The 25,739-nt window shown below is 46.4% G+C and overlaps 1 protein-coding gene across 3 annotated transcripts in view; it reads left to right on the forward strand.

The window, feature by feature from the left end:
* Window positions 1–25,739, forward strand: part of PNPLA1 (patatin like phospholipase domain containing 1) — a 766,735-nt gene that overhangs the window by 528,175 nt on the left and 212,821 nt on the right. For 2 of the 3 annotated variants that reach the window (XM_069238978.1, XM_069238977.1), the window contains exons 4-5: window positions 1,093–1,302; window positions 17,945–18,005. In XM_069238978.1, coding sequence (XP_069095079.1) covers window positions 1,093–1,302; window positions 17,945–18,005 — 271 coding nt within the window. The remainder of the gene's footprint in view (window positions 1–1,092; window positions 1,303–17,944; window positions 18,006–25,739) is intronic. The other variant, XM_069238979.1, reaches the window with a different exon arrangement.

Here is a 25,739-nt window from a genome sequence, read left to right on the forward strand (position 1 = left end):
GTGCTTCTGCTATTAACTAGGGTAATAGAAAGGGAATTGAGATTTTTTTATGTTTATTTGATATAAGCCTGTGCATGGGACAAAACTCCTCATCAAGTGTGGACTGTGACAAGGACTGAGGTGAAGCGTAAAGACGTTTACCACTAAGTAATTGTTTAATTAGCCATGCACTTTCTATTCTCTCTGCTAAAAGTCCTACTCTTGGGGACGAGAAATCTAGCAGAAGAAATTGATAGTGTGCAGCAATGAAGCAGCAGCTATTGCAAACTCCTTCCACTCAACATCCAGTTTGCTGTAGCCTGAATTGCCACTTTCTTGAGCAGGGAATTTGGCTGCTTGAAATCAAGGTCAAGTAATGCTAAGCGTCTCCTTTTGTTAGGTTGGCAAACTTCACCCACGTCCTATCCATCATTGACACACTGTTCACTATTGGGTTTTGGCATGTAACACAGAGCTATGAAGGTGAATGAGCATGCATTCCTGTCATGCCATGCATTTTATATGGCTACAGGATAGGCTGCCATATGCCTATATAAAAAAGTTGAGGTAAAAGAAAAGAGGGAAGAGAGGAATATGGGTTGGATGAACGGAGCAGGAAAGATGCAAGGGCATAAAAGTAAAGGATGAATTCCCCATGATAGGCCATGTCAAATGCTTGCTGAGAGCAGAGCGTGAGGTTGGCAGTGAAGTCTATGGGGCACAGTGAGAGGGGCCAGGACTTGAGGATGACTTAGAAACCGGGGGTAGGGGAGTCTGCAGTTTTAAGACTACCTTGGTGAAGTGTGAGGTTATTCTTTACAACTTGAGTCAAAGGTGCGTGTTATTTTGAATTGGCCAAAGTGCCTACAGGCCAAAACTTTCTTCTCACATCAACAGGTATCAGAATCCATAAACAGGGCCTCTCTTGATAAGTATCTAGCTCGATGCATTAAAGCTGAAGACACTGTGGTTTCATTTTGGTGCCTCAATTATAATAATCCGTCTTGAAAAGCAAAGTCCAAGACCGTAATGATCCATAGTCACATAATTTGTTAAATTATCAAAGTAAAGTTAAAACTGAATACAAGTGGTTTCTCTCTATTTTCTTCCCAGAGATATGTCGACGGGGGATTCACTAGTATGCAGCCGCTGTTTGGCTTGAAGTCCCTGATTACAATATCGCCCTACACTGGCGAGCATGACATCTGTCCGAGGGAATGCCCTGTCAGCTACAACTGTTTCGAAGTTCTTAACACTAGCTTCCAGGTTTCCATAGAGAACCTCTCCAGACTTACCTACTCTCTCTTCCCACCAGAGCCGATGGTAAGTTTTCCAGGAAACCTACATTCCTCATTAGATAATCCTATGCAGTTAACCTATATTCCAGCCGACCTTTTCCTTCTACAAGCCATTGTAATATTTGACTTTATTCCATTGGTTCAAGTTAACCTAGAATGTATCCCCTATAATCCATTGAGTTCTTAAGAGAAAGACCAGGGCTTTGAAAATTTTGTTTCTACTCACATCGATTTATTAGATAACCTTGTGCCTCAACAGTGGAGAAAGTGGAAAAACCTGTGACAAATAGGGTCATAATATTTATTTGGCTGGGAAGCCGGAATTTACCTCAAATGTAATATCTCAAAGTGGGCCAAATTCGATTTTCTGAAGTTAAAAATATTTTGAAGCATAGCTCATTAAACGACTATTTGCTGAAATGAGACAGGAACAGTTCTGAGATATGTCTGATTAAAGAAAATACATACGTGATGGGTTTGCCGATGAGACTGGATAGCTGCTGATACTGCTTCTGATCTCCTGAAGCTGGATCTCACTGTTTACATTAGGGATCATAAGTGAACTTTGTGGCATCATATATAGAGACCCGTAGTTTTGTTAGTGCTAGGTGTAGTTCTACAGTTCTTTAGATGATTTATGTGCCAAGTGTAGCTTCGGTTTTATAGTTTCTTCAGTAATGTATGAGTTCAGTTTATAGCACTTGTATATAAAATTCTGAGCAAGGAAGCACAACAGCCTTTGCTACCGACTACATGTAGTAGGGAAAGTTTCCTAGTTTTCGTACAACTATGTGATACGAGGCTAAAAATCTGCCACCCCTCCAGTAGTTCTGTTTTTTAAAATGTTTTTATTGCATAGGTACATATTGCACATATATACTGTTCGGTTTTGTAAAATGCAAGTGTTAAGTGGTGTGGTTGCAAGTGATGCACGTAGCGCACACTTGCCGCTGCTGCAGCATCAATCACACACCAAGACCTTGGGCCACATTCGGCTCTCAGGATGGAAAAGTGTAACATCTTATCACAGAGGCTGGGTGGCACTCTACATTCCTTCCGACTTTCATTAACTAAATATAACCCAGCTGTTACTCGGTGCACATGTAATCTCGGAGTCTCTGACTTGGTGGTGGATTGGGGCGAAGATCCACACCTCTGACTCCAACTTTCTCCACCTTGCCTCTCATCCAGAGAGGTGACCCCACAGGATTGTCCCATGCACCACTCTGATGGGTGAGAAGGACCAGCGGGCCTAGGGGTGACTTGCTGAGCAGCTTCAGGCCGATGATCAGGCACCACCACATCGGGAATGACCGCCTCATCATCCCCTTCCTGGTTCTTTTCCACATCCCCAGCTTGGGACCTCACTCATTTGAACCAGGACACGTTGTGGGTGGCAGCCGTGTGGCCTCGCTGGACAGTGACCATAGCCCCTTGAATGTCCACTACCGTTTATACCTCTTTCTCAAAAAGGTGTGTGGAATTTTCATCCTGGTCGATGGTCTCACAGTATAACAAGGTCCCCCACTCACAGATCAGGGAATGTCACACGCCAAGCCGGAGTGGCCTTGTTCGTGCTTCTTCTTTTCTCCTGTGTGGCTCGTGCATCCAACATAGCAGGTGTCTACTGGGACCAATTTGGGATGCTGTCCCTGGTGACCCTTCACATCAGCAAATCCATTGGTGCACAGTTTGTAGTGCTGTAAAGGGTTTTCAGGTAGCTCTCAGGAATCTGTGACGGCAACACTCCAAGTCCTCACCTTTGTCAACGCCTTTGTGAAGTGCCCTTTTAAGTGTACACATGAAGCGCTTCACCTCCCTGTTGGGTCACTTTATGGTGTTGGGTTTTTAGTGATTGCAGATATTCCTTAAACTCTTGCCCCTGGAATTTGCCATCTTGAGACTCCTGGATGAAGTGAAGACTGACAACAGACATGGCAAACGTCTTCTCCAATTTCTTTATTTCCAAATTCACAGTGGTTTGTACAATTTTAACTACTGGGGACTTGGTGGGGTTGTCTACAATTACTGCCATTAGCCAGCCACCAGGGAAACTCTCAAAGTCCACGCTGACCTGGGACCATGGATGCATACATGGTTCTTGCATGATTGGTGGTGCTGGGTATGAGTTCTCGCTTGTGATCGCGCATGGATGGCAACCTTTCACCTTTTCATCCGCCAAGATGTCCATGCCAGAGATCCACACCTGGCCCCACAATCTTCCCTTAGTTATTACCACACCCCAGTGGCAAATCAACCACCCTGAGCCAGGAACTCTGGGGTATCACATTTTGCCTTCCTCTGAGTAGCAGACTTTCACTGCTCATGCTTAAATCATCTCTGACTCTCTATAGTTGGCTCATTGTCCTTTGCTTAGGGTCCACCAATGATTTTGGTTCATCCAGGAAGTTTTGCCTCGGATTCCTTTGGAGTGCCTCTTTGGCTTTTGAAAGGCTTGTGTCAGGCAAGATCGCTTCTGTGACTTCTGTGATTGACAGCGTCCTAGGGCATGAATTGTGCACCACCATTCTTTCAAATTCTTCTGCCCCTTCATCCTCCTCAGCAATTTCTGGTACAGGCTCTACTTGCGGATGTCGGGACAAATAGTCAGCTGGGTTTTTGCCCTCCAGGTGGTGCAGCATATCGAACTGGTATTGTTGTGGCTGCACTGACCACCACTTGATCTGGGGTGGGGCATGTAGAGGTGTTCCTACAAACAGTGTGACCACAGACTTGTGGTCAATGATGACTCAGAATAGTTGCCCAGAGAGGTATCGGTGAAAATGGCAACAGGCCCACCTGATGGCCAATGGATCATGCTCAATTTGTACGTACCTTGTCTCTGTATCCAACAGTGCTCTGCTAGCATATGCAATAGTGACGCTGGACCCCCTCACTCTTCATTTGTAGCAGTATGGCCCCTGGTCCCACTGGGCTTGCATTAACTATCAGCTCTGTCCGGCGCTTTGAGTTGAAGTAGACCATGGTGGCATATGCTAGCAGCTCCTCTTTCTCTTTTGAGGAAGGCTAAATCAGTGCACAAGTCCCACTCCCACAGTGCATCGGTTCTTCTTAGTTTTGGTGCAATTACAATGGGTGAGACCCAGGGAGCTGGGCAGTAACTTTCTCAGTCACTTCTTGTTGTTCCAGTTCTTTTTCCACCAGTGTCCTCAGGTGGAACAGGTCTCTCCGGTGCCTAAGTTTTGCTCGTCTCACAGTCTCATCAATATGTAGTAGAACTTTGGTATCCTTCAGCCGCCCAAGTCCTTCAAACAAATGAGTAAGTTCCTGCATGATGGTGGCAGCAAGGGACTCATCAATCTGTCATACAAAGAAGAAAAGCCCTAGGTCTTCTGCTGTGTGGCAACCTAGCAGTGTGCCGGTATCCCTTCTGTGACGTGGAACTGGGCTCGTGTTGATCTTTCTTTGCCTACCACCATGACTGCCACAACCTCCTTCAAGGACAGTAGCTCCGTGCCAACATATGTGTAGATCCTCGCTTTCGCAGGTGCTAACCTTTCAAATTAAGTTAATTACCTTGACAGAGGCCCCTGTATTGATCAGTGCCCTCATGAATTTCCACCATGCATATCAGGGGTGGCCACTTTCAGTTGCCCTCTCTCCTGGCAAATGAGATGGTGAACACTTCATTACCGTCTTCGTCACCATCTGGGTACGTTTTCTGAATATCTCCTAGGAATGGCCCCTTCATCTTGCCCCCCTCAATTGATAGCTGCCATAAGGTGGCTCCCACCTTGCCCCTGTGTCAGTCTGGCAGCCTGCCAGTTCGCCAACACCAGTATCGCATCCAAGGTGATTCCAGGTTGGAGCAGTACAAGTCGCCAGGAGGACTGTTGACTTGCAACCTTGTATTAGTTGGGCCCTGAGTTTATCCTGCTGGTTGATGTCAATGCATGTGCTAGCCAATTTTTAGAGACATGCTTAGAATACATCTACTCATCCTCATGCTGCTTGGTCTTCCACAGCTTAAACTGCTTATAGTCAGGGTTTAGCTTAGGGTTGAAGTGTCAGTTCACAGCTGCCACCACAGCATCAAAATCTGCACCATCTCCTGTGTTGAGCAGGGACTCAAACAGGTTATATAGTTCCCCTCCTCTGAAGTGAAGCAACAGTAAGCTTTTGACTGTGCCGTCTGTTTCCCGGGTGGCTCAGAAGTAGTGCTGTGAGTGCCCAAACCACAAGCACTGAATAGAGGCAGCGCCGTGCTTGAGAGTGAGTACCAGGCGGGTTTGGTGAGTGGCTTTGCTGTTGCACAGACATTGCGGAGCGTGCACAGTTCAGGTCATATTTCAATGGTGCAGGCCACAACCGAGCACCTCTTTTTACTTCCCTTTCCACAGGTGTTGGAAAGTGGATTATTGGTATGGGCAGGTAAGTACCCACACTTAGCAATAGGCTACAAACACCCACTAGGTCTAGTCAGGGTCACAATAAATTAATCCCCTGCTCAACCCATGGTAGATTGTCAACAAGCAGTTAGGCTTAATTTATGAGACAGGTGTGTAAAGCATTTGAAAATCACAAAACAATAAATAAGTAAAACACAAAACACAATAAAAATCGAACTCCAATTTACAAAAATAGATTATATTTTTATCTTTCAAATGACACTAAAACGACAAAAACCCAATAAAGGAAACAAGAGATATGAATTTTTAAAGATTAAATGGTTTTTAGCATATAGAAACTAAAAGCACCAAGCTGGACATCTGGTTGAACTGGACTGGGGTTAAGTCAAAATTTTAGCCCGGCCGGGATGGAGCCCTCCTCAGCTAAAGTGAGCGGGAGGCCTTGGTCAAAGTTTTGCCTCCTGACTTAGGGGGTCATTTTGACCCTGGCGGTCTTCTGACCCCCCAAGGTAAATGTGGCAGTCCCACCCCCAACAGCCTGGCGGTGAAAAACACCACATTAGGAATGTGGTCCTACCGCCACTCCTACCGCCATGGTGGTCTGAACCGCCGGGTCGGAGATGATCATCTCTGACCCGGCGGTACACAGAGGACTGCCTGCGGTATTAGGAGCCGGTCTTCTGACATGGTTTCCGCAGTAGTAGCATAGCCATGAAAACCATGGTGGAAGGGCTACCGGTGAAAGGGAATTCCTTTCCTGTCACCAGTAGACGGCTCCTCCACACCCCCAAGCAAGCACTAGACCATCCCTCAAGCCACAGCACCCCTCGTCCCCCAACCCCCTTCCTGACACAACACCCCCCTCGTGACACAGCACCCCCTCCTCCACCCCTTCCTAACACAGTGCCACCCACCCCCCTCCTGACACAGCACCCCCCTCCCCACATACATGCACAGGCACCCACATGCACCACACATACAACCATTCACCTAAACTTACATACATGCATCCACTCACACGCATCCATGCACACATTCACAACATCCATACACACATTTATGCAAGCATACACACTGACATCCATACACGCATTCTCACACGCATACACATTGACATCCATACACACATTCTAACACACATACACACTGATATCCATACATGCACTCACTTCAACAATCAGACACGCATTCAACCATGTGTACACACATTCATGCACACACGCAGACACCACAAACTCATAAACGCACACACTACACCCCCCCCCCCCCCCACCCGGCCACCCCCTCCCCCGTCAGACGATCACCTTACCTGTTCTGGGGAGAAGACTGTCTGGCAGGTAACTGGTTCGTGTGCTTCCATCGCTGACAGCGCCCCGCCAGCAGGACACCACAAGGCCATATTGTGGCACATAATATGTCGGGGTGTCCTACTGGTGGGGCAGGCCAGTGGTGGAACCGCCAGAGCACCTCCGCCCGCCAGCACGTCTACTGAGAGATTTCTGCCCAAAGTGTGGCAAAAATCTGACAGTACCCGTGATTTGGCAGGCGGGAGACCGCCAGCACTGGCAGTCTCCTGGCACCCACGGCTGTGGCTTTCTTCGTAATGAGGGCCTTAGTCTTTTTCTTGGAGATTTTCTGGACTGGGACGAAGTCACAAGTTGAATCTGACATCCTTGGAGCCCTCTTCCGTTACGTGTCACAGGAGACCTCAGTCAAGGATTCTTCGTTCAGACTTAGATGATTTTTCATGATGGAAATCTTCGTTTGGGACCAACTTGAAATTGAAGGTGGAGGAACGTGAGTGAGTGAAAGGAAAGGTCAGGGTGACAAAGGAAAGCCAGGCAGCTGAGAGAGAGGGCACAGAAAGCCCATAAAGTCCAAATGTGATCAAGATAAAGCCATATTTTTAGCCTTGTTTACAGATAAACTAAACATAGAGCTAGAATGGTCTGCAAATGAAAAGGGCAGGACACAAGCAGGAAACGAAGTTAAGAAAAGTCCCCTGCAGGCCTGATAAATAGGACAAAGTGTAATTATCCAGTACTTGGTCCCTGCTCCCACACAGAAGAAGGAGGGACAAAGAGGCATGACTGACCACTAGCAAGCACGGATTTTAAAATGAATTAGGTGGAAGCCCACATAAGAAGGGTGTAGTTAAAAGTTTACAAGAGGTCATACACTTACGCTCGACCTGAAAACGGGGGAAAAAAGTTAGGGGGCTTCTGCAATCAACCCTTTTTTTCCACAACAGGGATCAGTCTTATGTGTTCCTCACATGTATTTTTTGTTCTTCCTCACTCTGCTTTATGATCACTCTTTCAGCGTGGGGCCTGTGCCCAAGCACACCCACATTAATGCACAGTTGGTAGCACTTTGCAGCACTCAGTGCTCTCCTCATGCGGGGCCCACTTGGGGAGTTCTGGCCTCAGTATTCACTCCTCTGTTTGTGAGGAGACACTGTCACATACATGGTGCGGTGCGCAGATCTTGGCAGGTGGCACTGCTCCTGCGCCCGTGCATAGGCTGGGGATGTCGCAAGTCCGCTTGTCATGGACGCTTCCAGTTGACTCTCACTCACCCACCAAAACCACCATGAGGGAAGCCTCCAAGCAGCTACAGCTCAGATAGCTTGTGTAGTGCTGGGCCCAGCCTTATGCTCCTTTGCTGTGGGCATGGCTACTTCTTCACAGCTTCATTGATTGTGACCGTCCTTGGCACCAGTGTTAAGTGGTTGGGGCACAAACGATATGCCTAGGCCACACACACCGCTGCTGCGCCATCAATCACTCAGTACACAGTAATTAGTATACTATGAGAAGTGACCCTGAGTGGTCCCTCCCCCTTTATTTAAGCCCCCTGACCACGCCAAGCCCTCAGGATGGAAAAGTGCAGCATCTTATTGTAGAGGCAGAGTGGCACTCTACAGCAAGTAGTCATATGTGCGTTAAATTTATTATCAAAACACTTTTGAGTCTTTCTTATTCTTAACATTAAAAGCAAATATTAATACATAACAATAAAACTCTTGCCGGAAAGTCTGGGGGGGGAATATATTGTACACGGTAATGCTTTTTCAAGAGGGTCTGGGATGAAGTATGGGTAGTAGGTTTGACGTGCCTCCTGGTCAAAAAGTGCTTATTGAGCTGTCACCTATCTGCTTTGCTGGTTGCAGCGGTCGTGTTTTGCAGTACACCTATTGCATAGCTGCTTGCGGTGAATGCTTGTGTGGGGGGACTCTTAGATCCCACATTAATATATGTCACAAGTACAGTTCCTCTGAACTGAGTTCGACCATTTGAGTTTCATTCTAGCTTCTTCCACCACACACCGTTCGGCATCATCTCTCCACCACCTAGCCTCCTCTAAGGCATTTGGATTCCAATGTATTGCTAGTCTTCTTCTAGTCAGTTACAGTGTGAGATCTACAAACTTTATCTTCACTGGTTTCTTTGTGTGATAAGATGCACTGCCCTATAGAAGTAGTAGTGGAGTTTGAACTGTAACCAGTCTTTGTGTATGTTCACCGCCTGCTCCTAACAGCTCTGAACTTTATGACATTGCCATGTGAGGTGATAGTGTGTCACACCTTCCTGGTCATATTTGTTTTCCTTTGATCTAATTTGTGTGAAATGGCCAGTATAATGTATGTGCAGGGTACATAGTTAAATAGGATCAATCAGACTGTTACTGAACACTTTTTAATGAGACTGTGGGACTGTGTGACCTTATGTTATTTTATATTATTATGATAAGATGGCATGTAAGAGGTTAGTGACATCTTCTACCCACAGAGGGCAACTTGAACCTTTTGACTCAGACAGGAGTATGATATCATCCTTTTGATGAATGAGAATCAGTAGCCATCAAACTATCAAAATGTGCAATAACAAGTCAGTAAATTAAACACACTATGACCTATGTGGTCATGAATCATCACACCAATTTAGTAAAGATTAAACATTTATTGCCCTTAAATTGACAATGCTATGGTAGTTTAAATGATGCGCAATGCCAAATGATAGCAATATAGAAACAACACAGGCTGTCTAAAGAGTCTAAAGACGCTCAGTTTAGTAAGTACAATTACCATTAAACACTCCAAAAGAATTATGCAGAATAACAACAGAATTATTTGAAAAAATAGCAACATACTTCATTTAGTTGTGCAATTGAATCAATCACAATCAATTAATAAACATTTAAATTAATTGTCGGATCAGAAATCCTAACTACCAAACTCTGATTGGGAAAGCTTTTGTGGGCTTCATGCAAAAATAAAAATAGGAGAAAAATTAATTTGGAAACATCTAACTATGGCGCTAACCATAAACATGCAGCAGGATTTTCTAAAGTTAAACCTGATAATAACATTTGGAGAAAAGGTACGAGTAGACGTAACTGTAGTAAGGATAAGGATTTTTATGATTGTATTCAAGACATGAGAAAACAATTTTTAGCTAGGGGATGTCGGGAAGACAGTGTGAAGAAATCTCAGCATAAGGCATCTCGAATACCTCGACAACAAACATTACAGTTTCAGACAACTGCAAACTCGAAAGACAGAGATAGAATAAGGATAGTATTGGATTATAAAGATAACTCAGCCTTGTCATTGAAAAGTATGAAAAACATTGGGATATTCTATTACATGACCAGGTATTAAGAAAGTATATTAAGACCAAACCAGAAGTAACATACTGTAAAGGGAAAGCACTTAACAATATCCTCAGACCCAGTTATCCGACCAGGAAAACAGAGACCAACTGGTTGGATACTTATGATAAAGGTTTCTTTAAATGTGGAGGAGTTTGTAGATGGGCATGGCAAGTGAAAAAAAAAATCATAGATATGGGGAGAATAGATATACTATTCAAACATATATAAATTGTAATACGACCTTTGTAATATACATGCTGGTCTGCAAATGTGAACAAATATATATAGGAAGCACGATTCGTCCTCTTAGAGTTAGAATTGCAGAACATTAGAGGGCTATTAGACAGGATGATTAATGTTACCCTATTGCATTGCATAAGAGGACATGTACTTCACAAAGTGCTCACAAGGAATTCAAATTCTTCGGATTTGAACATATTGGTAAAAATCCCCGAGGAGGAAACAGAGAGTTAGCACTGAGGAGGAAAGAATTTATACGAATCATGCGTTTGAGAGCAAGTAGAATGTGGATTGAATTCTGATCATGAATTGGAATATTTCTTGGGTGGGAGATAAAAGTGATGATTACTCAGATGTGACTATAAGGTGTATACCTAAGGTTTGAGCAAGGCATGCACAAGTGGAACCTGGAGTACAGCATTTGGAATTAATAAATGGAATTATGTATACAAATAATAAAGGAACATAATGAGGTCTTTTCTATATAAGAATATCTATATGAACTCTATTCAATATAGATTATATTGGCTGTAGTGAGAAGTTCATAAAATATAAATATGATCACAACCATTACAATAATATATAAAATTTGACAAAAGAATAATTGATCCCCTACATATGTTAGTACATGATAAGGGAATTATAGATATTTGATTAGAGTGGATATTTTGGTGAATAATTATCATTTCCTAAATCTGCGCTGTTATAAGAATATACAATGACCAATAAGATTCAAGAAAATAAGGAATAATAGTCCTCATACAATAAGAATATATAGGATTAGTGTAATTAGTGTGTCTTAAAAAAACAGAGAGCCGGCTAAGAATTTTGAATATTTGTAATTCAACTTACTCGAGGGTATATGTTATGAATACAATTATAATATACATGTAGGTATGAAGGGAGGATGGAGGATTGTTTAAAAATATTCTAAGGTTCAGCTCACGAAGAAACCCAGTCCTCTTTCTATGATTAGAGGAGGCGGGTATAAAAATATAAGTATAAATATAAAAATAGGAAAAGAGAAAACGTACTCCGTTTGGAAGTTTAACGGCAAACTCGCAGGCCAGAGGTAACACGGAAGATAATACAGGTATTCGATAGGGCTTTCATTTGAATTTAGATAGAAGAAATTATTGAAGATTAATTATCCGAGGGGAATTGTGCATGAAGTAAGCTGCTACTAACTTGTCTTTAGGATACGCTTCGTATTATTGGCGGATAGAAGAATCCTAAGAAGGTGGGATATATTAAGGAATAAACAAATGAACAGGTAAGCGGAATGGGATAGGGAGAGTCGAGAGAGCTATCGTGTATTAAGATGAGTGATTATTATTGTAATCGTTTGGTATTTATTAATGATTAGTTTTATTATACAGAAGATAAAACTTCCAATACTAAAATAAACACAAGCAGTGACAATCAGGATGACAAACACATAAGAAAAGACAATATTGTGGTGTACTAACGGAGGACTGGTAGTGCTTTTCTGTTATAATATGGATACAACACAGATAAGATTATAGAAATCCCCAGTTAGGGGGACGGGTATCCACTGGTGTGTGCATGCATTAAAATAAACACAGATGATATTTAGCATGCTATATGAGAGTGTATCACTTTGTGTAAAGAGGTGACAGGTTTAGGATATATAGAGTTAAATATCCACAGATGAATGCTAATAAGTAAATTATTTATAAAGCTGGGTTTCCACCTAATGCATCTGAACTAACATAATATGCTGAATGAGAATGGATTGAGAAGACGTATGTTAATATAGGTTGGATACATACTCAAAGATTGTATATTATATATTGTTTACAGCCATAGAAAGCCCTGAGGAAGTCATTGGGTAACACCCCAGACAAAACACGTTTTGGCTTGGCTAGAACAGAAGTAAAAAGAAGAATAAAAGAAGAATATTTGGCAAACATTGGGACTCAATTTATTGCCTCTTATTTGGCTTATATTGGGACTTGATTTAATTGTATTTTGTTTATAGAATAAGACGAGTGCTAAGTGTGATTGGATTAAAGGAAAACCTGCAAAAGAAAAATAAATGCACATTGGTTATACCTCTGTCTGCACTTGCGCTGTGCAGCACAACTGGGCTGCAGCGCGCACTGGGTGAGGTACACTCCCCTGGGGCGGCTGATGGAGTTTTTTGGACAACTCCGTGCTCCAAGCAGAGTGCAGAGCTCTAAAAACTCTGTTAGCTCCACCAGTGGAGTGGAGCATTCCACACACCCCTAAAAAATACCACACCAACAGACAGGGAGGGGGCATCGTACACAAGGAATTCATCACCTGCACCATCACCGATGAGAACACCACGCTGATTATGGAACACATGAATTTTCCAGCTACATGCTGTTGCCAAAACCACCATCAAAGGCACCCTCGCATACAGACCACCAGGACTACGAACAGGCCTCAGCGGTGCCATCACCGAATTCATCACCCGCTCACCCTCAGATCTGAACACTACATCTTCCTGGGAGACCTCAACCTCCACCTGGACAACTACACTGACACCAACACCACCAACCTCCTTTAAAGACTACACAATGTTGGTCTAAAGCATATAGTCACTCACCCCCCCACAAAAAGCAGGACACAATGTAGACCCTATCTTCATGTCCAGCAGCAGAATCAGATATAGCCACACCGCAGAACTCACTTGGAAGGATGACTCCATAGTACACTTCAGCCTCACTAGTCCGTCGCGCACCAACCCCAACCAACACAGGGCTCCCTACCACAGCTGGACCAAGATAACTCAGCAGCAATGGACCAATGCCCTCAGCACCACTCAGCCAAACGTAACAAACAACTTGGGCCAGACAATAGAAAATGTCAGCACCCAGGTCACCAGCGTAGGAAACCAAGTCGCCCCCACCAAACCAGCCAAAATGCACAAACCCACCAAATGAGCTGGCTGGTACACGCCAGAGCTCAGAGCATCAAAACACAAGTGTAAACAACTGGAAAGAAGTTGGCGAACCAGCAGAAACTACATCGACCAAGTTGCCTATAAATCAGCCCTCAACAACTACCACTGCCAGCTCAAAGCTTCAATAAAGGAGGCCCTGACACACTGGATTGAGACCAGCTACAACCAAACTTCACCATCGTCAGAGAAATCTACTGCCTCTGAGCCACACAGAACCTGGTCCCTCCCTCACAGGAACCGTACAACACCATCGCCGACCACTTCCACAACAAGATAGCAACCATTTACAGAAACTTCGATCCCCAACCCTCTGACCTCTTCAGCAACCCACCAACCACCCACTCACTGCATGGGAACAATTAAGCACACCAACAAAAACCACCCTGATGAACTTCATCCACTCAGGAGTACCCACCGACCAATGCCCCCATTGACTCTTCAATCTCAAAAGCAACAAGATCATCCACCAGCTCACCACCATCCTCAATTCCTCCTTATCTACAGCCACCTTTCCCGATGCATGGAAACATTTGTAGGTGAGACCCCTCCTCAAGAAACTATCGGCCAACCTCAGGGAGCTTCAGAACCACAATACCATCTCCCTTCTCCTGTTTCCCTCCAAAGTCCTGGAGAAGGATATCAACCTCCAACTCACCAATCATCTGTAAAGAAATCAACTGCTGAACCCATCCCAATTGAGCTTCAGAACCAAACACAGCACTGAAACAGCACTGATCGCTGCAACAGAAGACATCCAAACCCCACTTGACAGAGGAAAATCAGCTGCCCGCATCCTCCTGAGCCTCTCCACAGCCTTCAACACCATCTCCCGCCACACACTCAATCGGCTATGCTGGATTGGAATCACTGACAATGTGCTCAGATAGATGGCATACTTCCTCACAGGATGCACCCAGAGAGTCTGCCTCTCTTCCTTCACCTAACTACCTAAGCGCACCATCTGCAGCGGACCCCAAGGCTCATCCCTCACCCCAACCCTCTTCAACATCTACATGGCACCACCCACAGACATTGTCAGAACCCACTAAATCAACAACATCTTCTACACTGATGACACACAGCTTATCGTGTCACTCTCAGCGGACCGTACATCGACAAAGACCAACTTCCACAACTGCATGAGGAACGTTGCAGCATGGATGAAAGACAACTGCCTGAAACTCAACACAGACAAAATGGTAGTTCTGATCTTTGGCCGACACACTGGCCTTTGGAACTGCTTATGGTGGCCAGCACAGTTTGGACCTACCCCCCCACCAAAAGACCACACCCGCAATCTCAACATCATCGTAGATAGTGAACTCTCCATTAAATATCAGGTCAACGCTGTCTCCTCAGCCTGCTTCCACATGATCTAAATGCTCTGCAGAATCTTCAGATGGCTCCCTATCACCACACGAAAAACTGTGACACAGGCCCTCCACACCATCCGGTTTCATTATGGCAACACACTGTATGCCAGCTCCAGCACCAAACTCATGCAAAGACTCCAGACAACCCAGAATGCAGCAGTCAGACTGATCCTTAACCTGCCGAAGAGAACGAACATCACCCAGCACCTGAAAGGCCTCCACTGGCTCCCTGTCCAGACAAGATTCTGTTTGAAGCTCCCTAGCCATGCCTACAATGTTCTCCACAACCAAGGACAAGCCTACATGAACCACCGCCTGATCTTCCATCAACCAACTACAAACCTCTGCGCCACACTTCCCTTTCTCGCCTACACACCACATATGTGCCGCAGCCGCTTCACAGGATACTCTTTTTTCCCATCTCACCACCGAATTCTGGAACACACTCCCCTCCACCTCAACACTGCACTGCACCCTCACTGAACCGCTTCAGGAAGGGACTCAAGACCTGGCCACCTGCAGCAGAGTGCTGGGATACCCCCTGGGGTGATTAGCCATCCTGTATAAGTACAACTTGATTGAAAAGTCACTAAATAAACCTCACAAGTTCAGGCAGACTGCGGTGAATTGTGAGTTGGATGCAGAGACCAGATTTGTCTCAGTGAAGAGTTTATCTTCTTTGAGTGCACGTCCATATGAGGAGCCTCAGCTGGAACTTCGTGCTGAAGATGGCCACAAGGAGTTTGTTGTCGGCACAAGAGCAGTCGGGCAATTGCTGTTTACCATGAAGAGCAGGTTTCCATCTGAAGTTCATCTTAGTGTGAGACACAGGTGACCGTTGCTGATGCGAGGAGCCTGCTCAAGGTCACGAAGGGCCACACACCTGTAGATTTTAAGCTGGAATGCAGATTTGAAGATTTGCAGCAGAAGAAGTACACTCTAAAGCCAGCAAAGGGTCCAGGACCTAGGCGGCACCTCTTGGGGATCAGGGTTCACTCCAGTAGATGTCAGAAGCAGGGCTTACGTAGGTTCTGGGTGGTGCTGGAGGTATAGCTGCAGGGAGGCCTCTGGAAGCTTGTTGTGGACCCTGTAGCTCAAACAGGAGGTGAGCCAACTGACCATTATAGTCACTTCAGGGAATCCAGGGTTCCAGGCAAGCAGATGTAGTCTTCCCTCCTCAGAAAGCAGGGCAGCAACTTTTTCAGAATCTTTCACAGGTCCAGAAGTGTTCTGGTGCCATATATATATATATATACATATATATATACAACCTTTATGTGAGGTGCAATCTCTGGCATATTCTCAAACTGGTTCTGGTCAGTTCTGTTCGTTGTTTTCTGGGGTTAGACTCTAAACTGTTTAGGGTGACAAAGGAAAGAGCAGGCCTGGTGTCATTTTCCGTTGTGTGTGCTGCAGGGAGGGGCATTTGAAGTGTTATCAGGGCAGGAGACAACTCCTCTCCAGCCACAAGAGAGCCATTCGCAGTAATGTGACCCTTAACACTGGAAGAATGTCGCATTTGGTTCAGACAGAAAAATGCTAACTTTCAAAATTCTAACTTAAAATCTGACTTCACTGTTGAACAGGATTTTAAATTAGAATTCAAATTAGTGGGCTGAGCATTCCTCCATATGTTCCCAAACTGAAGCTATCACTTATTAACCGTAATAAGGTAACCCAGTGTTAGCCTGTGGGGGAGATAGGATAGTTACGATCAAAAAACTACTTGAGGAGTTTTTCACTGTCAGGACCTATAAAACTTAAAAATACAGATGTCCTGCTTTTTCAATTTAATACACCTTGTCCGCAGAGCCTTTATGTTTAGGGGTGACATAAGTATTAAACAGGAAAATGTAGGCAGACAAAAGGTTTATTTTGCCAGGTTGGAATGACAGTATAATGTTTCTGTGGCAGGCCTGAGACAGGTTTTGCAGGGCTACTTCAGTGTGTGACCAATGAGTGCTGCACCCTACCAGTTGCATTTAACTTACAGGCCCTGGGACTTACAAGTTAATTAAATGTACCAATCAGGTGTAGGCCAATTGTACCATGTTTTCAAGGATGCACACCACAACTTTACCAGGAGGAAAGTGCGCAGAGCCCTAAAAGTCACCAAAAACAGATTCAACAAAGGAAGGCAAAAGTCTGTGGTGACCCTTTAGAGAGGGTCTGGTGTAACACTGAGGTAGAATGAACACTTGGAAGAGGAGATGGTTCTTCAGTTCTTTCTTCAGTAATCTGAGGTTGGATTTAAAGTGGAGATGTCGAGGGATAAAGAAGGAGCCCTATACGTGGAAGGATCTTTCCCAAACCATTTCTGTCTTGCCAAAAGCAAAGCAAGGGAATGTTAGGAGGCTGACTTAGGTCACTAGTCAGATGATATGGCATGAATAATTTGGAGAAGTACTTTGGGGCTCTGTTTGCAATGACTTGTATACATGCACATGATTTTGAAGGCAAACCTTTGTTTAATGGGCAACCAGTGGATCTTTGTCTGAGTTGCGGTCATGTGGACAGAACATTTTAAAGTGAAGAAAAAGTGGGCGGCAACATTTGGTCCTTATCAAAGCATCATTAATACTTTAGTTGGTACATTTTCATAGATGGCATTGCGACAACAGTTACATGAGAGGGCAACTGCTATGACCAGAACAATATGGCCTTCAGTCTGCAGAAGCAGGAGAATTGAGCACATTGTCAGAGGTTGAAAAACATGTTTTGTGGCACAGTGTTCACCTGGGTAAAGAAAGACAATTCTGTGTCAAAGATGAGGCCCACATTTCTGACAGTTAACAGGTGTGTGAGGGCTGCCCAGAAAGAGAGTGGCCAGATGGTGGTATCAGTCACCGATATTTCAGGTCCTTTGAGAAGGATATCAGCTTTAATGCTATTCATTGAGAACCAGCTGTCTGGCATCCACTATTCACTTTTATGTTTTGATATGAGCTTAAATTCTAGTGGTAGAACCATGTGAATAAATGTGACTTTTTTCATGTTCATGCCACATAAATGTCATTTCAAGATGTCCTAACACTTCTTGATTAAAGTTACTTAAACAAGAATGTTGTCCCACAGGTGCTGAAAGATTTCCACTGTCAAGGCTATAAGGATGCTGTTCTTTTCTTACATAATAACAGTAAGTGTAAGGTCCCTGTGGGATATGGAGTACATGTATCTGCATCTGTATTACATAGCATTTGGTAGATCATGAAAAGCCTACTATAAAGTAAATAATTAATTAATTGATAGAATCATATGTGCAGCTACCTATCTTAGCTTGCAGGTGTTTATATAATGTGAACACCTGTTGTGTCGCTATAATGATGGATTTGAGATCAGACCAACCTTACATTGAAAAGTGCTAATCACTAGTCTTTGCCAAGCATTTGGCACAGTCTAGCATAGACAAAAAGGCTTTGCTAAGGAGACTAGGGAAAAGACAACATGCCAGATTTACAAGGCCCTAGTGCCATCAGAGCGTCACTTTCAGTGATGCTCCGGTGACGCTTTTCAATGCATCATATTTACAAGAACGCAGCAAGCCACTTTTTGTGGTTTTACGCCTCCTTGTAAATATGGACCCCTCCAGTGCAGTTTTCTATGTCAGAGGGACGTGCAATGAGTGTTAGTGTGGGTGTTCTGCTGCAACACCCATTGATTTTGAAGCTGCCCCAAATTCACAAGAAGACTTAAATCTGAGGCATCCCCAAAAACTAACATGACCCTTGGGGTGGGGTTGGCATGGCAAAACAAGGAGGAATATTTTTTATTCCTCCTTGTTTTTTGTTCTTTTTATGTGTGCTGAATTTTGCAGCACACATAGAAGGAGCAAAAGAACATGAATGATTATTTATGTGTAGGACGGTGTCCCTTCCTGCACATAAACAATTATTCCAAAATGACGCTTTGGTACTTCTATGTGTGCTGCATTTTGCAGCGCACATAGAAGAGCCAAATTACCATTGTAGATTATTTATGTGCAGAAAGGGACACCTTCCTGCACATAAACAATCTATCCCCTCAATGCAGACACCCTTGCACTATGCTGCAAAGATGTCTGCATTGGCAGCTCAATTCAGCGCCAGCACAGAGAGAAACAAAGGGTGCACTGTATTCCTGTAAATATCCTGTAAAAGTCCTTGCATTGCAAAAGTGGCTCAGCGCTGCTATTTTTGGCACAGCACCTTGCTGTGCCACTTTGTCGTAAATCTGGGCCAAAGTGCATCACAGAGTCCTGGAGGAGAGAATCTTTCAGTGGACAGACTTACAAGTTCCACAACCCGGAGAACGATAAGTGTCAGGAACGGAAGCCAAATGGAGGGGGGGAACCATATGAAACAGGCTTATGGATCGAATGAGGTGATGGAAAGAAAAAGAGAGACATTTATGGCTTGGGAGAGAGGAAAGCTTGTTAAAGGAAAGCCTGCGGGACAAGGTAGAAAGAAATGCAGGGGTATTCTGAACTGGAAAAGGAAGGAAGCTTGATTAGTTAGGTGCTGCTGAGATCAGAGACATGGAAGCACCAGAAAGGGACCCACAAGGGCACGGTGACAAAAATAAACCTTTACATTGCAAGACTTCTGTGGCATGGGATCATGGAATAAGGTATGATCATGTTAGTTCTAGACAATATCCAGTGTGCCACATGCCAGCCATTAAATACCTCAGTAAGGCCATTAGCATACTTATTAGCACCCACATTCTGCCAACCACATTCTAAATTAATTTTACTGGTGTCCATACCCCCTCACCCCCACCCCTGTGAGTGCTAATTCTTTTGCAGTGTTCATTCATTCTTTCTGAATATGTGACAGAACAACTAGGTCCTAAACAACTATAGCGTAAACCACTACTGCTAAACAACTAAAATGTCTCTACAACTAAGTACTGAATAACTACTGTCTAAACAACAATTGTGCCTGAATAACAATTGCCTGAACAACTAATTCTAAGGTAAGGTTTTCTTTTTGTTTTTTAAACAACTTATATATGGGACGTGGTCTGGCCGCGATCCATGATGGCCCCCTAAGAGCCGAGCTCCGAACGGCGGCGGGCCACACGGCGGGGACGGCGGCGCTGGAGGCGCACCAGAGGACCCCCGAACACAGCAGGGGCTGGTGTGGAGGTCGTAACGGCGGGTGGCCGACACTCGCGGGAGGAGTGCCCTCCCTGGAGACACCGAGCGGAGCGAGAGGGGCTAGATCGAGGCCCATGGCGGGCCTTCAAGCCGCGGTCTCGGGTGCGGAGACACCCCGGTGCGGAGTGACGCGTCCCCCGCTGGAGCCCGAGGGGGAGAGAGGCGCCCTCCGCTAATACCTACACTTCGGTGGCCGCTCGACTGCAGTCCCCGGAGCCGACGAGAGGCCGGGGCCCGCCTACCCTTCCCTCCTTCCCGGTCGGTTAGCACCGAAGAGGGAGAACGGAGCTGCCCAGCGTCACGGCCCAGAACAGAAGGAGGCCCGGCATTGGTGGGGCACCTCCCAGTGCCTCCTCATCCCCCCTCGGGGGCAACGGAACGCGGGGAGCCCCCCCTCGGCCTCCCACCCCCATTGGACTGCTACTAGCGGAGCACAGGGGACGGCTGCCCCCACCTCCTTTCCTTGAAGAGGAAAAGGCAAAGAACAAAGAAGAAAACGCCATCTAATAGGAAGAGAGGCAATCAAAGGAGGGGGGAAGGAGAAGGAAAAAAAAAAAGAGGAAAAAAAAGAGGAAAGAAAACGAATAATATAAAAACAAAAGGAGCAACATTACATTAACAGAAATAGCGAAAAGTCACTATTAACTCCAACAAAGCTAGAACCAACGAGGTATGGCGAGTAAAGAGGGCCAAGAGTAGCAGCGGACCTCGGCTCCAAAGCAACCCCTCTCTCCATGGACCCACGGACCCCCAAGCTAACACGGGGGCTAGAGAGCAGCAAGAAGCCTCACCCCCACGCAGTCTTGACACAGCCCAGTGGGACGCTGCCCGTCATAGAGTCAGCACCAAGACCCTTCCCCCTGTATGCACCAAGAACAGCCTATTACAGGAGGTCGCTCGGAGAGGCCAACTGGTACTCGCTTGAACTCACTAACTACTCAGAGTCCTCCTCACCCCCCCTCCCTCACCCTCTCTTCTCCGCTGCCCGCACGCCTACACTGGTTGCCCTCACTGTTATACGGACGGGCACCCCCCCGGACTCCCATCAGCTTGGAGAAACCTGCAATGCCCAGAGGCAAGATGGCAGGTAAAGCATTGGGTAAGCCTGCCCACCAACTACTCTTCTCCGAAGCCCTGCGCCAACAGAAGCACTCTTCCACTGTGGACTCTTCACCCCCCCACATGGCATCATGTCAGAAGACGCTCAAGGAGTGTCAATGGATTGCATTCTGTAGGATATATCGGCAGTAGGTCGCAAACTGGAAGGTATGGATAATGCCATGACGGTACTAACAGCGGAGACGAGATCCATGCGCCTGGAAATAGCGGGCTTCCAGTCACAAATCTCCGGACTGGACCATCAAGTAGCGGCAGTGGAAAGTCAAGTGGCCTTACAGACTGACAGAGATCAGGAACTCTTACACCTCCGCAGTAAGCTAACCGACCTTGAGGACAGAAGCTGCAGAAACAACATCCGTTTCCTTGGATTTCCGGAAGGCATTGAGGGTACAGACATTCTCTCTTACTTGCGAGACACGCTCCCCAAACTAGCCAACACAACATTTGATCCCCCTTTGGAATTTCAAAGAGCGCACAGACTTGGTCTCAAGAGACAAAACGGAAAAGACCGCCCTCACCCAATCATAGCCTGCTTCCTACGACACGGGCAGGCCCACCAACTACTACAGATGTCCTGAATGCAAGGCCCCCTCCGGTTAGGCTCCCTCGAAATCTGCCTTTCAGCGGACTTCTCCAAAGAAACAGCAGACCAAAGAAGAGCCTTTCTCTCTCTCTGTCCTCGCCTTCGCCATTTGGATGTTAAATTCGGCCTCTTCAAGCCAGCCAGGATGTGGATAACTAAGAACGGAGAGTCACGAACCTTCTATGACCCAGAGGACCTGAAAACATTCCTAGAGGGACTACATGACCCGACACAACCCATGGAATCAGCAACCCAACCCCCCCAAGACACACAGAACCAAACCAGGGGAGTGGGCCAACTGGAAACCGCTGTGGACACCGACAGAAGATCTACCACAGACCCTCAAACCAGGGGCAGAGACTTGGAGAGATTAACAAAAAGCTTAGATGACAGGGGCCAAGTACTACAGGCGGTGGCGATGCACACACAGCTGTCAGACAGAGATAAGTCCCGATCCCCCCTGAAACCCTAGGTGCCCGCCACCTGAAACCAACACGGATACGGTTTTCCTACAAGCCCTCGATGTCATGAACCACAGACTGTCATAGAGACGTTGCAGGCGATACAGGAATTTTATGGCGAAGGAGATCTGCTAAAGAGAAGAGATGAGTACTCTTTTTCATGTATACTCTTAAGACATTGTAACGCTGAGAACCATCCCCCCCCCAGTAGGCTTTGATCGCCTTAGACTGTTTAGACTGTTCGGATTGTGTGATAGTTTCTGATGGCTCCCGATTGCTCTTGTTTTTCCCGCCCCCCCTCCCTCCTCTCCCCCTCATGTTTGGTAACACTTATAACACCCCATATCACTTCCCCCACCTGGAATCATGGCCTAATATACTCTCCGGGAAGCGTGGGAATTGACGCAACACTCTTGTACATTGTTGGCTTGCCCTAGCTGGGGTGGGGCTAAATGGCTCTGAACTGGGTTTGGGCTCTGGGTCCCGGCCTGCTAATAGGCACAGTAGTGGTCTAACGATGGGAGCTGGTGCAAAGCAGAGTAGACTACAGATACTAAGACCTAGGGTATACACATGCCGCAACCCTTCAGAACAACCAAGGGGGAGAGACCCTTATAATAGCAGCACCTGTCCCTGCCTCTTCCCCACACTTCCCTTCCTCCCCCTCCTCGGGATACAGCTAAAACGCTCCCGCCCTCGAGCCACAAACATACCCCCCCGGACATGACTAGAGACGTTTACACAAGGGTTTGGGGCGCCTCGTAGGCACCACACCCCTCCCCCGGCGCGGGGCCCGCTGGCCGGGCGTCGATGCTCATTCGACCTAGGTTTTACACCCGCTGGTTAAAGCTCTATATATCGGGACCCGAGTCCCGTTCTTACTTCTTTATCTTCTACTCTACTTCCTCTTTTCCCCACTGACTCAATATCTCCTTTTTATTTTATTTTCAACTCTCCTTTGTACTCTACATACCAGTCGTTTCCCTTCTTCTCTTCCCAGCATCCTCTCCAGTTTATAGAGTCTATTCAATCCTCCCCGAGCCCATACCCCCGGGTGGGCTGACACAGGAAGCAAGGATGCCCAACCCGATGGGAGCATCGGTAGTACCTCTTCGGGTCATCTCATGGAATGTAAACGGTCTCACCCACTTCATCAAACGGAAAAAAGTCCTATCCTACCTTAACTCTAAACAGACAGACATCGCCCTATTACAAGAGACACATCTAGACAGTTTGAATCTGATAAATTGCGGCGTGACTGGGTGGGTACCGTCCTGTTTAGCTGCAATCCACCCTCACCCGATACGGAGAATGTCCCAAGGAAATGCGGGGTGGCGATCCTTTTACGTAAAACCCTCCCTTTCACGATCGTCAGATCATGGACTGATCCCGAGGGCCGATACGCATTCGCCAAACTGAAGATCGGGGACTCAACACTGTGTGTGGGATCCGTCTATGCACCAACAGGTCCCAAACATCTCTTTTTCCTACAGCTCAACCGACTTCTGACTGAGATAGGGGCATCCCGTTACGTTATAGGAGGACATTGGAACTTAGCTAGGGACGCAGCATTGGACAGGACGGGGCCCCTGGACACGAGCAATAATGCAGATAGAGCCATACAGACTGACATACTCGCGGACAATGGCTTAGTCGACCACTGGAGGCTGACTCACCCGGCGGACAGAGAATTAACTTTTCTCTCGCTGGTGCACGGTACCCAATCACGGATCGATTATTTCCTCCTATCCCATAACCTTGTGGCCCACACCCTGGAGGACGATATACTGGAGGGAGGCCTTTCAGACCATTCCCCAGTCATTGTAGCCATCCGCTTAGGACTGGTATCCCCGGGCCGAAAACCCTGGAGATTAGCGATTCATCGCTATTGATCCCCCCAAGGTAAGTTGCAGTTGCAGGATCATGCAACCACTTTCGTCCAAGACAATCTAGGCACTGTTGACTCAAGCTGAATCATGTGGGCCGCAGCCAAGACCTCGATACGGGGACAGCTCATGCGGGACGCGGCGATAGGGAACAAAGACAGAAAAGAGCAACAGGAGGCACTGGAACTCGACATACGCCGACTAACCAGACAATATACAACGCACCCCTCCCTCCTAGGCCGCTGAAACCTAGAGCGAGCCCAAATGGCCCTTCATGAGCTGTACACCACTCAGGCCGAATTCGCGCTACAGAGACTCCAAGGGAGACACTATGAACAGGGTGAGAAGGCGGGACGACTGCTGGCAGCCCAACTCTGTCAAAGAACAGCCGCTTTAGCCACCCCAGCCATTTGTTCCCCCTCCGGGGACATACTGACTCACCCACAGGCAATTGCAAATGAATTTGCCCTGTTCTATAGACACCTCTACACGCCGGAAACAACGACCAACCCGGCGCAAACTGCCACCTTCTTAGAGAAGCTTGACCTCCCCTCCCTAACAGATGAGGGCCGTAGCCTATTAGAAGGGGAAATAAGCAGGCAGGAGATAGATAAAGTCATCTCTGACCTCCCTTATCACAAATCACCTGGGGAGGACGGATACCCTGCAGAATTTTATAAATGGGTAGGGACAGAGGCGATCGATATACTATACGAAGCCCTCAATGAAGCCTGCGAAACACAGACACTAGGGGCTATATCCAATAATTCTACAATAGCTGTCATACCGAAGCCTGGGAGAGACCCTTTATTATGTGGCAGCTACCGACCCATCTCTCTTCTAAATGGGGACATCAAAATCCTAGCAAGCGTCCTGGCAAACAGACTACGAAAAGTAATCTCGTCCTTAATACACTATACGCAGGTGGGGTTTGTGCCGGGCCACACCTCTAGGAACCACCTACGTACCCTATGCCACACCTTATGGGCGGACAGGGACTCACCAGAGACGGCACTGGCCTTGTCCTTAGACGCCGAAAAGGCGTTCGATCGCATAGAATGGCCCTACCTATTCGCGGCACTGGAGAGATTCAGTCTGCGCGGAAAATTTATCTCAATGTTACGACTGCTCTACGATCAGCCCGCGGCCAGAGTCAACTGTGGGGGTTTCCTCTCTGATCCTTTCCCTATCTGGAGAGGATCCATACCGGCCTTATTAGAGGTAATCGAGGACTTTGCAGCCCTTTCGGGATACCGCATTAACTGAGACAAAAGCGAGGCACTTCTGCTATCACAAGTAACCACAAAAGCAGCACTCCTAGGCTACCCATTCCGCTGGACTCCAAAACGCCTTAAGTACCTAGGAGTGCTTGTCAACCCAGGCCTGGCACATATGGTGGCAGATAACATTGACCCTCTCATTACGCGGACGAAACAGGACTTTGCAAAATGGACCCAGCTGGGCCTCTCCATGTGGGGCCGAGTACAAGCGGTTAGAATGGTGACGGTGCCCTGCTTCACCTATACCCTGCGTCTTCTCCCCTTACAAGTGCCCCTTTCCACACTACGAGGCATCGATGCACTAATCAGATCATTTGCATGGGGCACAATGCGACCACGGCTATCACCAGCTAAACTTTAGGCCCGTCGCACAAACGGGGGAATGGGACTCCCATCGGTGGAAC

Source organism: Pleurodeles waltl, chromosome 6 (assembly GCF_031143425.1).
Source record: "Pleurodeles waltl isolate 20211129_DDA chromosome 6, aPleWal1.hap1.20221129, whole genome shotgun sequence".
NCBI lineage: Eukaryota > Metazoa > Chordata > Amphibia > Caudata > Salamandridae > Pleurodeles > Pleurodeles waltl.